The following is a 16,464-nucleotide window of genomic DNA, read 5'->3' as shown; positions in this document are numbered from 1 at the left end:
CAAAAAAATAATTCTCTCCACATTTTATAGCTCTTGTACTGAACATATTTTCTTTTATCTATTGGTTCACATCACTCAGCCAAAAAGATAAAAAACTGCCTTCGAAATGTTGTGAACCTCAATTCTAAAATCACTGGTGAACTTTTGAGACCCCTGGCACAGCTGTATCCCCAGTATATGCTGAGGAAGGCCTGTGCCATCATTAAACATCTCATATTCTTCATCAGTCTTTTGAAGACTTTTATCTTTATGAAGATGTTTTCACTGTCCACAGTGCAAGACAAATAGAAAAAAACATTAAGCCTCCAGAAGCAATCATCTATTGGATAGAGCCCCCTATGCAAATATATATGTTCTTTAATACTTTTTAAAAATCTAATGAGCTAATTATTCTATTTTGTAGTGTGGACAGAGTCCTTACAATACACATGCACTTTGTGACTTTCATTATAATTTTTGGGATGTTCTGCTGTTTTCGTTTTTGTTTATTTTAAGTTTTTCTTCAGAAATGTTGTGTTGCCATGTTTTTTACCAGATTTATTTGGAATGTGTTGGTTGTTGCACGACTTGCTTCTTACATTGCCCCCTTGGGCAGGGATAAAGTATTTTGAATTGCAAGATTTTTGGGAGTGTGCAGGGAAAACGGAGAACCCGGAGAAAACCTCTGGGAACACAGGGAGAACACACAAACAGCTCGCAGATAGTACCACAGGCCAGAATTGAACTGAGGGTCCTAGCACTGCAAGGCAGCAATGCTGACCACTGAAGACTGTTTCATGTTTGATTTATTGGTTGTTCAAAAACTAAGCGAATGAAAATGATTTATCTTGACGCCTTGCGACTAGATATTTCTAGGCAAATACTGGAACCAAAATCACTTGTTACATTTTCAATGCCTCTCAGTATATTTTGATGCACCTTTGTAATTGATAGTTGCATCAGGCAGTGATGAGGACACACCCCCAGGACTAAGGAATGATGTTGTCAGCCTTAGCAGGGAAACTACAGGGGGTGCCAGAGGGCCTTTTGTGTGCCATGAACTGAGGTGCTGTGTAAATGGATGTTATCTTACTGTATCGATAAGAGTAGTTCAGGGAACAGCACCATAAAGGCTTAGCCTGCACACTGCAAAGTTAGGAAGAGGTCACCCGTGCTGAGCTCTACCTCTTTGTTCACTTGGCAATATCTATTCTTAGGTCTATACCTGCAAGGCAAATGGGGAACCTGTCTTGATTAAGAGCTGAGGAGACTGGACACACTAATAAAGTGGCATTTCTAACAAACATTTAAGTGGTTTGTGAATTAGTTCTGGTGCTTTTTTAATGCCAAAAAACAAACATTGTTTGGCTGTGGAAGATTTTTCCAGTCTAAAAGAGTAAGTAATGGTCTGTGGGGTTAAAAAAAATCCAGATCAGTTTTATTTTAATTTAATTCTATACAGTGTTATTTAATGTATTGTACTTAAAATAACCTATCCTGCACGTTATAACGAAGTATTGAAGTAATCAATTTATATAAATGTATATATAAAAGCATATATAGACAGAATTTACGTTATTTTTTATTCAATTTTTTTATGAGGTTAACTCACTCTTAACTTATTGGTTAATGCTCTGCTGGACAGATTGATTCTTATTTCGCTTAGTTCATGGAGCAAAAAAAAAACCACCACCTAAGTAAGATTGATGACGCAATGTTCTAGTAAAATTAACCCCCTCACTGCAGAGACTCGAGCCGAACTCCACTCCAGTTTTTACTGATCTCTTATCCTCTTTTCAGCAACGTTTTCTTTTCTTCTTTTTTCACTCAAAGAAGACCTCCAGACCTCAGGCGAGACAAGTAGCTGAACAAAAAGTGTGCTACTCCACGTATTTCATTTTCTAGTTTCGCACGTTTTCTTCTTCTGAAGAACTGCGCATAGCTAACAGTAAGTGTAAAATACCATTTTCAATTATCTTCTTCTCTACGTTTTATTTTCAGATATTTTACAATCTTAATAAGTTTTACATTTCTTTTTCTTTTTGGGATATTTAAAAGTGAAAAGGAGGTAAACTTGGTTTTGATTATTTTTTTATTTCGAAGAAACGCGTTTTTAGGACGTTGAACTTGGTACGTATGAAAACATGTGCAATTTAACTTGTTTCATTTTCTTTTTATCTGTCACACTCTGCCGAGTGGCACGTACACCACATCAGCGCTGAGTTGTGTATTGCCTTGTGAGGCTGCATAATGTTACGAGCTATTGCAATTAGCCCAATACACAACTCATAGCTTTGCAATACAAAGCAAGAGAGCCTTACAATAGGATAGCTGAGCAAGAAATGTATAGAACGTATTTGTACAAAGTTTTTTTTATTCGGTAATGTGTGACTTGATGTATTTCGTTGCTTGTATGCTATCTTAACTTTAAAGTGCATTACCGATTATTATGTAGAATATAGAGTGTTGTTTATTTCTCCCCGTGGTGGTGATCCTGCAGGGGGCTAAAGGGGGTCTTGTTGATGGTGTCGACGTGTTATTCTCGTTAAGAAGGTGTTGGGAATAAACATCTGAATTTCTAGCAGTTGGTCTCTCTGTCGCTGCTGAATAAACCACGTGCAGCGCAGTGGCTCAGTGACAGACTCCATCCAGCTCAACAGTGACTTTGTGTGCATCGTAAAAACTTAGCTACATCGGTCACATGCGTTAAAAAGCATTACTTTACGTATGTTAAGAGTGAAAAAATACAGCACGAACTCCGAATCATTTGTAAAACTAATATCGATATTTATTAGTGTTAGTAGCATTTTAAATAGGCTGAGTCATGTGGTAATCGTTACGTTAGAGGACGTAAACGCCCTTTTTCGTGTTTTAAGTCACTATTTTACGGTTTTCTAATGTACCTTGCGGTGTTTCCCGTAATTAGGGAATCCTGTATTATTTTGTAAAAAAAAGGGCAGTCGTAATTTTCATGTTGAGGTTTCCTTTAATCGCAACGGTTCGATTGCAATGACTGCTTATTTCCGACGCCGTGGGTGTTCTGTATTTTCCCTTTAAATGTTTTCTGAATTGGCAACTGTTAAATGAAAGATAATTTGGCGTGAGTTTTCGGTTCTTGTTACCGTACTGATATCAACATGTGGCAGCTTGCCGTGTTTGACCGTTCTCAGCTAGTAACCACTAAAAGTAGTTTCATTACTACAAAACGTGGTGTCATTTAAGATGTTTAACATACCTGTGTTTCGATTTAAAAAGCTATTTTTCGTTCTAATGCATGATAAACAAACTCCAAGTAACATGTAAATTAAAGGAGTGGTATTTTCTGTGTCGACTGCTGATTTACAACGTGGAAACAGTGGTTATTGAATATTTATTGGCGGCGTTAAAAATCTCCCAGTTCAACGACGGTTGACTGCAGACAGCCTCGGGCCACAGAACAAAGGGCGCAGTGGCAGGCAGTCCGCTCTGATAGACGCTCTTTTCTAATGCTAACAAGGTACAGCAAAGAAAGGACGAAGGGGGGGAAAACTCGATTATCGCCTAACACACTTTCTCACACTTAGCTTGCATTAATCTAAGGTGTTGCTATATAATTATATTTAAGTGTATGTAAACGAACTGACTATTGGGCTGGTGCTTACGTTGTCTCAATAATGTGCATTGATAATATACGTACATTCATTCATCCTTCCACTCCTAATTGGTCCGGTTTTCTTGCGGTCGCGGAACATGTATATTGTGAATGTTATAATTTTATGACGTTTTGGACTCCACCCTTTGCGAAATGCCAGGTGTGGTGTGCTGTTTTTCTACTGTTTTAACAGACGACTCTTGACAGCAGGTTAAAGTGAAATAAACAGGTAATAAACGAGGAAAGAAAACAGCCTGTACCTACTGCCATATATTTATCCCCCAACACCACCGCTTTACAGACACAGGTGGAAGCAATGTTTTAACTATTTTTATAGAAAAGTTTTTTGTAGCATCGTTGGGTGAGTTATGGTTAAGTATAGGTTAAAAATTATGAGAGAACCTCAGCTGTAATTCATATGTAAGTATAAAGAGATATCAGCAGAGGACGTAACGGCACATCCTTGGTAATTTGATCATAATGATCATATTACAAGGCATCATACCACAGTTTGACAGTTCAGTAGTAGTATACTCAGTATGGAATTCTAACGAATGTCATGGGGAAATCTTGGTATACCACTGACAGTGACTGTGCATTGTGTGTGTCTGTGGTCATCTGCAGTATTCAGAGGCCAGCTGTAGATGACAATTCAAACAGTTGTCAAGTGATTTTTTTATGTTGCTCCCACCTTTGTTCTTCCTTGGTATTCCATAGCCTAGGTAGTAAAATAAGACACTCAATACTTAGTAGTTCCATTCATGACAGATGTTACAAGGTACAAGAATTTCCACACATTTATGCAGAATAAGTCTGCTTTTCTCTGCCTATAATGTTCTTTCAACACATATAAAGGCTCTGATTTCTCTTTTCCGATTTCAGGCACGTCCTGATGGTGCTGTCCTGGTGCCCCAGCGGCCATGACACCCTCACCTATCTGCCACCAGTGCTGGGCTGCACTGCTGAGCCACGCTGCTCGTCTCAGGCCTGGTGTTCTTTGAGGTTGGAGGCTGTACCAGATCATGTGCCACAGTGTTCTTAGTGGCGCTGAGCCCCATCATACTGCCGCAGGGTCCAGCCCAGCACGAGCAGCACCCACTGACAGCAGGGTTCCCACAGGGCATGCATCATCAGGTGAAAAGGAGAGGTATGGTGTGGAGAGTACCAGCTTCTTGCTAAAGGTCATCAGAACACACAAGTAGCACTCAGGGTTTCCTGTCAGGAGAGCGGAGAAGACTCTCATAATCGGACAGCTTTTTCCACTGGACTTTATTTACCTTGTTTATCAGAGACAATAGACTGATACAACTACTCAGACGTTCGTCCATCATTGTTTGCTTCTTCTCCAAGGTGAAGAAAGTGGTCATGAGGAAATCAAAGGGAAACATCCCGGAGGAGGGACCCCCACACTCACAGGACATTTACGACTTCTCCCTGGAGGGAGACGAGCCCAAAATTTTCTTGCGGGGAGGCGGTGGGACGGTCTCTCCCCTGGTGGAGTACATCCGAGCTGAACACCAGCACTATGCTGCCTTCCCTGCCCTCACAGCTGGGCTGGGGCTGTTCGCCGGTACCCCCGAGTCCCCTGGGACGGCCGACTCCTCTTCACAGAAGAAGAAGCGCAAAAGGTGTGGGGTGTGCATCCCGTGCCTCCGCCGAGAAAACTGTGGTAGCTGTACCAACTGCTTCAATCGCAAGACCGGCCACCAGATCTGCAAGCTGCGCAAGTGCATCGAGCTGAAGAAGAAGAAAGGCAATTGGTCATCATTGGTGAGTGTACGAACATTGTCAATCTTGTTTCTCCTGCTGGTACATTTTCTTTATCGGCAAGGGGATGCCTTCAAGAGCCCTTATTCTGTCTGGATGTACTTGGGAATTGATTTAATTTCTTTGCCTTTGGTCATTCTTTGCACTTAACACTGCCACATTTTCAGTTGTACTTATTGCGTATGTTTGTGCTTTTGTTGCTCCTGACTCTACTTCCATGATGGACTATATTTACACTCTGTTGATTTCTACTCGTTGCCACTATGACTGTTCTAGGTTTTCTGTACTTTACTTTCTTCTCTACTCTTACCCTGCCCCACTCCCCCACTCCTGGGTGACTCCTTTTTCTAGCTGGGGGAAGTGGCCTCTCAATATTTATAGCTGGGTCCTCTGCAGCTTCCTGAGGCTGTTAATGAAGTGTGTTGGGCAACAGAAGATCTATGTTCAGGAGAGAACAGCCCAAGCCATTTTGAATACCCCGAGCTATTTGGGGTCTAAAAAGTCAAAGGTCATGCGTGCCAAAAACCTGTTCAGATTATCTGATTTTCCTGGGTAGACAAATGGCTCAATGCTAGGAGTACATGCACTTTGTCATAAGGTGTAGATACATGCTAGAAATGCACAATGCTAATGTATTTCTGGTAATAATTTAGAAGGATTGGCCAAAGAATATGTGTGTATACTTTCCTCTTTTTTAGTGATCTGGGATTTCCAATTTACAACAATCTAGGTTATCTAGGTTATTTAAGATTTCCACATGATTAAAGAAAAACTTGAAACTTGGTACTCTCCCTGGTTCTGGTCTGGATCTTTGCACTAACACAAGTTGGATGTTTGTCCCTGACAGCTCCCCATTCCTACAGCTGAAAGCTGAAAATGGGTGTAATGGTGAGAACCACATATGTTTGTCTTTACCTTCCTTTTGTTTTTCCAAGGGGGAAGGGTAGTAGGTCAGCCAGTCTAAAAACATCACAAATCGTACTGCCTGTTTCTTTCTCCTGTCAGTCATGGCTAGGTGAACCAATGGATAATTTGCCTTGCCATTGATGGAACTCCTACACAATTTGGTCCCTCCCTTCCCCCCATAAATGCTTCTACTTGTTGGAAGACAGAGTTATGGAGTGACCAGCACATGGCGTAGGGGGTGGGAAACCTTTGCAGTTGAGGGCACTTAAGCTCACAGAGAGGTTGTGAAGGGAATCCTGTTGGGATTTGTCAGATGTAGTTTCCAGGATGCAAGGAAATGAATCTCTAAAGTGCAGGAATTTGTAATGGGGTCAGGAAAGAGAAGGAGCAATGGCAACAGAATAAAGAGAAATGCCTGCCAGAAATAACCAGACCAAAGAATGAGAAAGATGACACAATAGAGAGAACGTAACAATCAAGAGAGCAGCATGAAAAGTCGATGAACTAACATCTTGACAAAGTATCCTACTTCATAATAAAGTTATAATAGTTGTGTAGGCAGTTTCCTTCTTGATCACAAAGTTGATATTTCATAACCATGTGCATTACCGCAACAAGACTTTTTTACTCAGCCTTTAATGTAGTTACTAGATAGCACTTGTATGCTTCTCTACATTTTTGTAGCTGATCTGATGTCTGTGTGACCCAAACCTTTCAAGAATATAGAACACCTGCTTCTTAAGTTCATCAGACAAACAGACACAGTAAAGCGGTTGCTTCACCCTGGAAAAGTTTAAAAGAATTCTATAAAACATCAATGAGAAGGACACAAGGAGGCACAACAGACTGATAAACAATCATTAATCAAGCACATTTATTTATAGGGTCTTATACAGACTAAAGGTAAGACCCAAGCAATAACATCAAGTGTTTAATGAAGCTGTAGTATACACTTGAAACTGAAAGAATTAAAAAAATAAAACTGAAAGATTAAAGCATTTTTATTGTGCTTTAATGCACACACAAACATCATCATCTCTTCCAAGACAAATATTGAAAGTAATTCAATATTGCTTATGATTGCTTATGAGAAAAGCTTTGTCCTATATTCTAAATTAGACAACATTTTGAGAATGTATCAGAAGTTTTTTATCCTTATTATCTCTGATAAGCCATAATGAAGAGGTGATGCAGAAAGCTTGTCTCGTTACCGTGATCAAACCAAAACCACCAGACAATGGGAATTTTAAAGTGTAACAAATTCCTGAAAACATTTCCGTTTTGATAATAAAGTTTGTTTATACACAGTACCTCTCAAGTTTTCTCAGTACTTAAAAGCTGAATGTGTTCTGTCTTGTGTATCTGCCTGTCTCTATAGTGAAGATCTTGCCATCCATTTGCAGTTTGTGCCTTTAATAGGACATGGTTTCTCTTATAGTATTAGAGTTTCTAGTATCGTTATGAAATTAATAACTAACCAATTATATTCTGTTATGGAATGAAATAGTTGGTTACATCAGAATTCCTCAATGGGATAAACTGGAATACAATGTTTGTATTGAGTTAATCTATTTATCTCTTATTATTTTACCAAGCTAGATACTGTGCAGCTCATTGACAGTCATGCTTCATTGTGTGTGTTTATCATTCTTCAGAGATGGATTTGAAATGAAGGCTGATTGTCAGTAATGAAGGAAACAGAAAAACAATATTTAAAGCAGATGGTTAGTGAAAGGGTTAAGGCAGCGAGCAATGTGCGGCTTGTTTAAAACGTGTATTACGTGCTTTCAAAACCCACCCAGTGAGGAAGATGTCTCGTGTCTGTATGTGTCTGGAGGCTGGTTTTTTACTGACCTAGCTTTGGCCTTCTCTTCATGGCACCAAAATTGCCAATTAATAATGTATGAGGAGCAAGATAATGGAAAAGAGAAGGCAGATGGAATGAGGGGGAAAGAGAAATTCTGGTGGCATTAGAACCTCTTCCCCCTGGGAGCTTTAGAACCCTCGATCCCAGGAGCAGGACACTATGCAGAGGGATGGGTGCCGTGGAACCATTTATCTCCTGGGAGTTTCCATTAAAAAAAATCAAGATTAAAATGTGGTTGTGCAATTATACCATATTCCAAAACATCCGCATATTTTCAGTACTAACTTCAGTACTATCTGCTAATTTACTAGAATTCAGACAATAAAAAAGGATCCAGGTTGCCCTACCAGCTTAGGGGGATAGACAAGATTGGAAAGGATTGTTTTTGAAAATCAGTGGACAAGCATAACCTTCATGCAATATTTAAATAAACTGAATAACCTGAGCACAACATGCGTCGTGAGTTAAGCATTTCTTTTTTGCAATTTTGTGTTCAGTTTTGTTGGACAGTTTTCAGGCAGTTCATCCTGTCTGTGTTCCCTGAGTCCCAGGGGAGTGGGTCTCAGCTGCTGTCTTGGAGACCCCAGACAGCGGCACTGGACCTATTGTAGGAAACACAGTGAAAGAGAAAGAGAGAGAGAGGGAATGCCTGAGACAAAGACAGAGAGAGAAGGCAGCCAGAGCTCTTCTGTCTGTCTGTGAGAGCCTGTTCAATATTCAGCAATCATCAACCACGCTGGACTGGCAGCCGGCACTCCCTGTACTAGGGGAAATCCACGTGAGAACCAGCTGGGAGACAGTCGCCAGGCAACAGCCTCTCTAGCCCAAAGACAGGGACTTGCTCCCTGTGCCACAACGCAGATAAAATTATCTCAGTGGACCACTCAGGACCAATTCCCCTTTGCTGCTGGCAGAGTGAGTCTATGACCCTCACCCACATTTCACCCACCTCACAGACATACTCCTGTCATTTTGGTTCATCTGCTTTGAACCTCTCATACACAAGTGCCTTCATTAATTGATTCCTGGTACAGAATTTCTCCTTTAGGTGTCCATCATTATACTAATTTGACTGATCAGTAAAAGTTCCTTACATTTTTTTTGTCATTTATTATTTATAAGAAGCGTATCAACAATAGTTTGGATCACTGGTCTTTCTATAATGCAAAGTAATGGCACTAACACTGTTTTTAAAGTGATTAATTATTATTAAGTAATTATGATTCATAAATCTTAATAATGTTTTATGTAAGGCTAGAAAGAAACTATTAACTAGAATGTGATCTTTATGAAAATAATATTCTAAGGGACAGAAAAGATCTGTTACTTTGAACAGGCAACAAAAGCAATGGATACAAATAGAGAATAAGATATGGTATATTTAGATTTTCATAAGGATTTTGATGATATTCCTCATGATTAATGAATCAATGTCCTTAGACTAGGAATTGGTTAATAGAAAACAGAGGGTACAGGTGATGGGTAGGGTCTCAATTTGTTTTGATGTAGTTAGTGGAGTACCCCAGGGATCTGTATTAGGATCACTGCTCTTCCTAACTTATATAAAAAGCCTTGATTCTGGTATAGTTAGAAAACTAGTTATGTTTGCAGATGATACCAAATTATGAAGATTAGCAAATGCTTTAGAACCTAATGAAATCAGGTATATAAAATAAAATCATATATAGACAAATTCAGGATTAGGAAACCACCCTGCAAACAACATTCAGGGTAGACAAGTTTAGGGCATTGCATACAGGTAGCAACAATATAAACTACAAATAGAAAATGCTTGAAGAGGCTACTAATGAGAAGGATGTAGTTGTTTATGTAAACACATCATATTCATCTTGCAGACAATGTGGAGTAGCAATAAAAACTGTGAACAGAATTTTAGAATATACTATTAAGTTGAAATTGTGGAATTCAAAATAAGGGATGCTATGTAAACATTTTACAATGCACTAGTAAGACCTCATTTAGAATATTGTATGTAATTTGGTCACCATATTATAAGCAACAGTTCTTGTCTTCTTAATAGACTTTACCTTCATCAGATATGTACCTGCCTGAGCAGTCATTTTGCTTCCAATTTACATTGGTGTGCATGTAATCGTTGGATACTACTAATACTGTAAATCCATCATGTAGAAATAAAAAAGTTATGTTTTTCACTGTAGTTTTCTGTGAAACTACTTAATTTGTCTGCCACAAAACTCTCCAGCACTCTCTTGTCACTGTTACACATACAGGTATAGCTTCTCCAGCTCACACCCCAAAGATTAGTGTAAGTGTAATTCACTCTGAGACCACATTATCTCTATCTCTAGTATTTCTGATCACCAATGGGGCAAGAAATGATCAGACGTTTCTAAAAATTAGAAATTAAAATTAAAGAGATCAACAGGGGGGATTCTAGGGGGTCTGGATAATGCTGGAAAACCTGTAGTGAATGGATGGGCTGTCCATAATTGTGTTTTTAAATTTAAATTTCAGTAATTTTATTTCAACTGTGTTCTCTTTATACAACCGTTGCTTTAATTGTTTCTGCACCATCCCAGTACAGTATAATGATGATGTCAGTGCGGACCAATATTCCAAGTGTGTATTATGTAATTGAATGTAGCTGATGAGCTTTTGAGAAAATCACACCCTGTTTATGAAACTATGCTTGAGTTTACCAGGTTAGAACAGCACAACATTGTTATATCTGGCTATATAACCAGTGAAGCTTATATGTCATAAACCATGAGAAACCAGGGGACACAGATTAAAAATGCAGTATAAGAAAAATAGAATGTAATGAGCAAACAGATTTAGGGGATCTTGGTATCTTATTCTACTTTTACATTGATAAGACCCATGTACCCTTCCCCCCAGCCAGGCATTACACACATTGTTGTGATAAAACTAATGGCAAGAATAGTGTTATAAAATTATTAAATTAGTATCATTACTATTTTTCTCTCCCTTTGGCATGCTGTGTAAAAAAGCAGACCTTATTTTGTTAGGAATTAAAACACAATCTTCAGGACAGAGCACCCAGGTGTGCCCCATGTAAATCTCTAAAGCTGAGGCTATGGTTTGTGTTTTTTTAAGTGAGTGTGTGTGACAGAGGTGTTAGGGGGGGTGGAGCATTATAATTAAGGCCATTAATTCTGCTGTAATTACAACCACGCTTCCCTTTCACTCCTCCATTCACACAAGTGCAAATTTTTACAACTCATTATCAATGCAGCTTTAATGACCCCCTACTCTTTCTTTTTTACACTTGAGGGAAAGGGGAGCAGAGAGGGGAGCGCTGAGGTTAGTGTTGCGAGCAGGGGTTGGGGGTTGGCAAGAGCCAGGTTTTGGGGGAGGGGGGCTTGTGTGTACACACTAATCTGTGTCTGTGTGAGTGTGAATAGGGACCAGAGAACTGAATTACTCTGTAGGGTTTAAGGGTTTGAGATTTTTTTTAAAATAGACAATCCCTTTGTGATGCCCCAGTTTGGCAGGCATGCTGGTTGCAGTGTTTGTTAACCCTTTTCAGTAAGACGCTATGGTACACACGTGCTTACAGACGTTCACGCTATTCTGAGACTGTTAGAAATGGGGTGTAGCTCTGTTTAACTCACGAGCGAGGCACTTGACATGGTTTTTGTGTCAAAAAGCAATTGCTTCATAAATTGTTGGTATTTTACTGTACACATTTTTGTAGGTGATGTTTGTGTGATGTTTGTAACCCATCCGCTAGTACATGGATTCCATATCATTGCAGATGTAGCATCATTGTATGCATATGTATATACTTGTGCTCATCCCATTTTGCAGATGAATCCTACTGGGGGATCCTTGAAACTAAGATTCATTACTGTAACAAGTCTGTATGAGTCTTAGTACACATGTTTCATGCTCATTAACAAACTTGTGTAGCGTAGCATGTTATTAACTATGCCAAATAACAATGATGTATAAATCTAATTTAAGAGGTTAGATTGAAACAGATAGAGAGAAAGGTGCCATTTAAACTGATTACCTGATTCTAATGTTTATGCTAGTTTGGAAGTGTTAGCTTGGTGGTGGAAGTTTTAGCATTGCTGGCTCACAGTGCTGGGGCCCTGGGTTCAATTCTTCGGGTGCTATCGATGTATGAGCTGGTATGTTATCCTCATATACACGTTCCTCCAGATATTCTGATTTCCTTCCACAGTTCAAACACATACTGTATGGGTATTTGAATTGGCTTCTGGGAAAAACTGGCCTTAGTGTGAGTGTGTGCATGTTTGAATCTGTGTGCATCCTAAGATGGTCTGGCATCCTGTCCAGGGTGTGTCCTGCCTTGCTAACCTGGATAGGCTCTGGCTCCCCCCACAACTCTGTATTCGATAAAGTGGTTAGAAAATGGATGAATGGGTATTAGTTTGAAAGTTTCTTTTTTAACCCAGTGTCTTTTCTGTTCTTTCATTTGTGAATGTGGCATAAGAGAATAGCACCTTATAGTGCAGTAAAGAACATCCTCACAGAGCACAGGAGAATCCAAAATACCTTCATTGAAAGAGACTGCAGACAGCCTGATAGGATAAAAAGAAGTTCTTCTGTTGTCTAAAAGAAGATTAGCTCTAACGAATGGATTTTTTTTTCTTCTCTCTGTTTCAGTCTACATTAGAGGAGGAATCTCAACAGAAATTGGAACAAACAAGACCAAAGCAGCAAATTCATGAGAGCAAACAGAGAGACCTGCAGCTGGACTGTGATTCCAACACCAATGAACTACAGCAGCTCCAGGTAATACAAACTGTACAGTGTGTGTGCTGTGGCCTATACTATTGATATTAACAATGTATTACTTTGAATGCACATTGCTAAATAGGCTGACGCTTAGGCTTAGTGGTAATACAATACATTTGCCTTATAAGGTCAGCCATTGGTCATCCAAGCACCTCCATTTTCCAAATGTAAACTTTCCAAAAATAAAGAGGCATCTCTTGGCCCACAAACATTCAGACCTCCATTTCAATGAATAAGAACATTTTATATGTTCCTTCAGTAGTTTTTACTAAGGAATGTTTGTCCTCTGGTGTATATATATGTGTCTCTGATAATTCTGCCAAGATTAATGCCTTTGAAGATTTAGAATACTTTGATGGGGTCCCCTTATATTTTTTGCTGTTCAAGACTAAAAATGATCAGGTAACAAAAATGAGAGTTTCCAATGATGTTTCGAAATAAGATCGTGGAACAAAAACTTTTCTTATTGATCCTAAATTTCTGCCATCTGACATCCAGTAATGAGCATTTTTCACAAAATTGCTGGTAAAACACACCAACTAAATGTTCTTTTGATCATAATCTCATTTTATCTGGGAGCCTCTGCCTTTAGTTAATGTTAAAACTGTATACAAGTACTGTTTCTGCTGCTCCTATGACCAAAATGCTGCAGTTGCCAGACCATCCAAAAACATAGTTACTGATACTTACAATGATATTACACATATACATAAATTATTTTGCAAGTATATGTAACTACAAACTTTGAAATAACCATGATGATTGTGTAGTTGTAGTAAAAGAAATTATATTTTAAGTTAATTTAAACTATGTACAGAACATTTTTATTATGTGTAAGTACACATGTAATTACTATGCATCTGTATAAAATGTAAATGTATAGTTAGTGTTACCACAGACTTGTTTTAGGTTTAAGGCATGCTACTAAGAACCAACAGAACAATTCCTAACTAGAGCATCCAAGCATGTAAATAAAGGTGGTTTTCTGACATTAAGTAATGAAGTAAAGTAATAACAGAGTTGCAGTTTCCATCTTTATATTTCCACATTTACATTTTTAAAAACCATTCAGGCAAAATGTAGGTTTGCTTTTTGTTTCAGTCACCAAGATTGAATGTGCAAATTTGGTTTAAATCACAGATTTGAATGGGGGAGTGACAAGAATACTTTCCTAAATCTGAGTCAGCCCCGGGATGGTTTGATAACTGTCTGATGCTTGTGAGAGCTGTGCAGAATCACAGCTCAGCTCAGCTCAGAGTTGTCTAAGAGATGAAATTTGAATTTTGATACAAACGCACATTCTACATTAGAATGAGTATACTAGAGGGAAGCTGGTGGCACATGTTAACATAAGATAAACTATGACAAAATAAATAGTCATATTGTATGGCATAGCAATGGGAAAGTTGTAAAACTATTGTGCAGTTTTACAATGGCAAACTGTATGACAGTGAAGCAGACCAGAGATTCTTCTAAAATCTAAAATCAGACTCAAAAAGCGTCTCCCATCAGCCTGAATGTAAGGGAACAGAAAACTCTCATTTCACTGGATTACAGGCTTACTGGGAGCTGTTGGGGTCTAAATGTAGAGTTAAAAGTTCCTCTTCTTACCCTGTGCTCTTCTCTCTTTAGCTTCTCCTTTACCCTTCCCCCACATCTCTGCTCCTTCTGTGTTCTCCTCTCACTAAATCTGGCCTGCTATCACTGTTTTTTTTCTTTACCAAGATTCCATCTCCTCTTGCTACACCCTCTCTGTTTCCTCTCATTGCATCCTCATGTAACAGAATGTTCTGTTTCCTCCTCTTCATCCTCCTTGGTATCTGCGTATTAATCAGCCTCTTCTTTAGGGCAGGAACACTGCTAAAACAGGCCCTTGGCAGAGCAGTAGAACATCTGACTCATCTTATAACCTGCTCTTCCTGTACAAAGTGACTGGTTAAGTTCTACATGTGGGTACCTTCTTTGAGAGCGTGATCTGGCATTCGGTTCAGAGGATTTCCTTGCTGTTCAAACCATCATTGTGAAGAGAGTCTCCAGTAAACCCATCATAACTGCTGTGTTATAAAGAGTTGGACAGGAGATTTGTAGGGATTTGTTAAAGAAAAGTTGGCTAAATGTCTTATGAATAGCTGCAGATATTGTTGATAACAATAATTACTTACAAAATATTTGTTCTGTGTCATCTTTTAGATATAAATTATTGCAGAATGAATTTCAAGGGCATTTGTGTCAATCTGCATAAAAGTTTCTGACTATATATTGACAAAGACTAAAAACCTATCCAAAAGGATTCTGTTTAAATCAGCAATGAACAAAACACTTCTTGCTTTATCAGATTATTTATGCTCTATTCACATTTTGCAGGTAATTCCAGTCTGATTTGACCTCACTGACATTTTAAACACAAGGTCATTTACATTTAAGAGTGCTGCCTTTCACGTTTCTCAGAGTTTCAGAGAATATTGTTGAGGTACTTTCTGATAGATCGATAAGAACAGGTTTGGCAGCAGAGTCCAGTTTTGTTTGTGGGCTCTTTTTTAGAGCCATTACATGCCCAATGCCCGGTTTAACTATTGCAACTAAACCTTACCCAGCCTCTAGCCCTCATTCGTATCCTAAATTGTACAATCTAAAGCCATAGAGGTTTGGAGGTGGAACCACAGTTCAGCTCTTCACTACCTAACTAATTATTTCCATAACTGGGACAAGTAACTCTTTTCCAAGATCCTAGACAAAGTGGGTAAGTAAAAGGTCCTGTGATCAGATCAGGGTCAAGCCATGACAGTCTTTGATTCACTCTGTGTTAGCTTGGGGCAAATTTAAGTCTAGCTTTAAAAGTAACAGCATCTATCATCAGGACTAGCCCTAAGCAGTGGTTCCTGTGCTGACAAGAATATGGTGAGTCCTAGTGTTTATTGGGTGGATCTGGAGATGGACAGAACACAGGCAGAGTGTATTTGCACAGACAAATTAATCTGCTGTGAGCTGTGAGCACAGGCGGAGTCTAACTGTTAGGTTGACATTCTTAGAGGAGTCTTAAGCTTGCACATTCTTCCTCACACATGGAAAAGCTAGACCGAGAATATAAGTCAATTGAGGACACACTCTCAGACAAACACACAGGCTTTGGCTTGTTGAGTTAAGATAGAAGCTTTGCAAGTGCTTTTTTCACCATTATCTTCCTTCTTGGCTAATTGAATGTGTATATAACGTAAATATAATTCATGTTGATCAGAAAACAGTGGAAAAAGGCAACCTGATAAGATAACTAAAGGGGGAAAAATGCAAAATCTTTTTAGATATGATTCTTTAATTTATTTCGAGCTGTGCATGTTTGATGGTACATTTGATCTGTAAAGGGTACATTATTACTATTCATGTTTAACTGTCCAGTGGCATTCCACTCAAATGTAAATGTGTGTGTTTGTACATCTGTCTGTTTGCCAATTTTATGTTATGTATATAAGTGTAAGCTGTGTGTATGTGCTGTTTTGCCTTGCCATGTGCCAAGATCTGTGTGATTGTTTCTAAGAACACTATAGCA

General features: G+C 38.9%; 1 protein-coding gene and 1 long non-coding RNA gene across 3 annotated transcripts in view; one reads left to right on the top strand and one right to left on the bottom strand.

The window, feature by feature from the left end:
- The first annotated feature begins 4,975 nt into the window (after nt 1-4,975).
- The window catches only part of tet3 (tet methylcytosine dioxygenase 3), a 77,054-nt gene continuing 65,565 nt past the window's right edge, over nt 4,976-16,464 (top strand). For both annotated transcript variants that reach the window (XM_088624729.1, XM_088624728.1), the window contains exons 1-2: nt 4,976-5,380; nt 12,789-12,917. In XM_088624729.1, coding sequence (XP_088480855.1) covers nt 4,976-5,380; nt 12,789-12,917 — 534 coding nt within the window. The remainder of the gene's footprint in view (nt 5,381-12,788; nt 12,918-16,464) is intronic.
- LOC148674533 (uncharacterized) overlaps nt 5,226-16,464 on the bottom strand; it is a 38,629-nt gene continuing 27,390 nt past the window's right edge. The window contains exons 2-3 of the long non-coding RNA XR_015935338.1: nt 8,592-8,752; nt 5,226-5,347 (exon numbers count right to left, since the gene is read on the bottom strand). This is a non-coding gene — a long non-coding RNA (uncharacterized LOC148674533). The remainder of the gene's footprint in view (nt 5,348-8,591; nt 8,753-16,464) is intronic.

This window comes from Lepisosteus platostomus, chromosome 3 (assembly GCF_059453375.1).
Source record: "Lepisosteus platostomus isolate fLepPlt1 chromosome 3, fLepPlt1.hap1, whole genome shotgun sequence".
NCBI classification, from domain to species: domain Eukaryota; kingdom Metazoa; phylum Chordata; class Actinopteri; order Semionotiformes; family Lepisosteidae; genus Lepisosteus; species Lepisosteus platostomus.
Note: the sequence above shows the minus strand (reverse complement) of the source record. Positions and strands in the feature narration are given on the sequence as shown.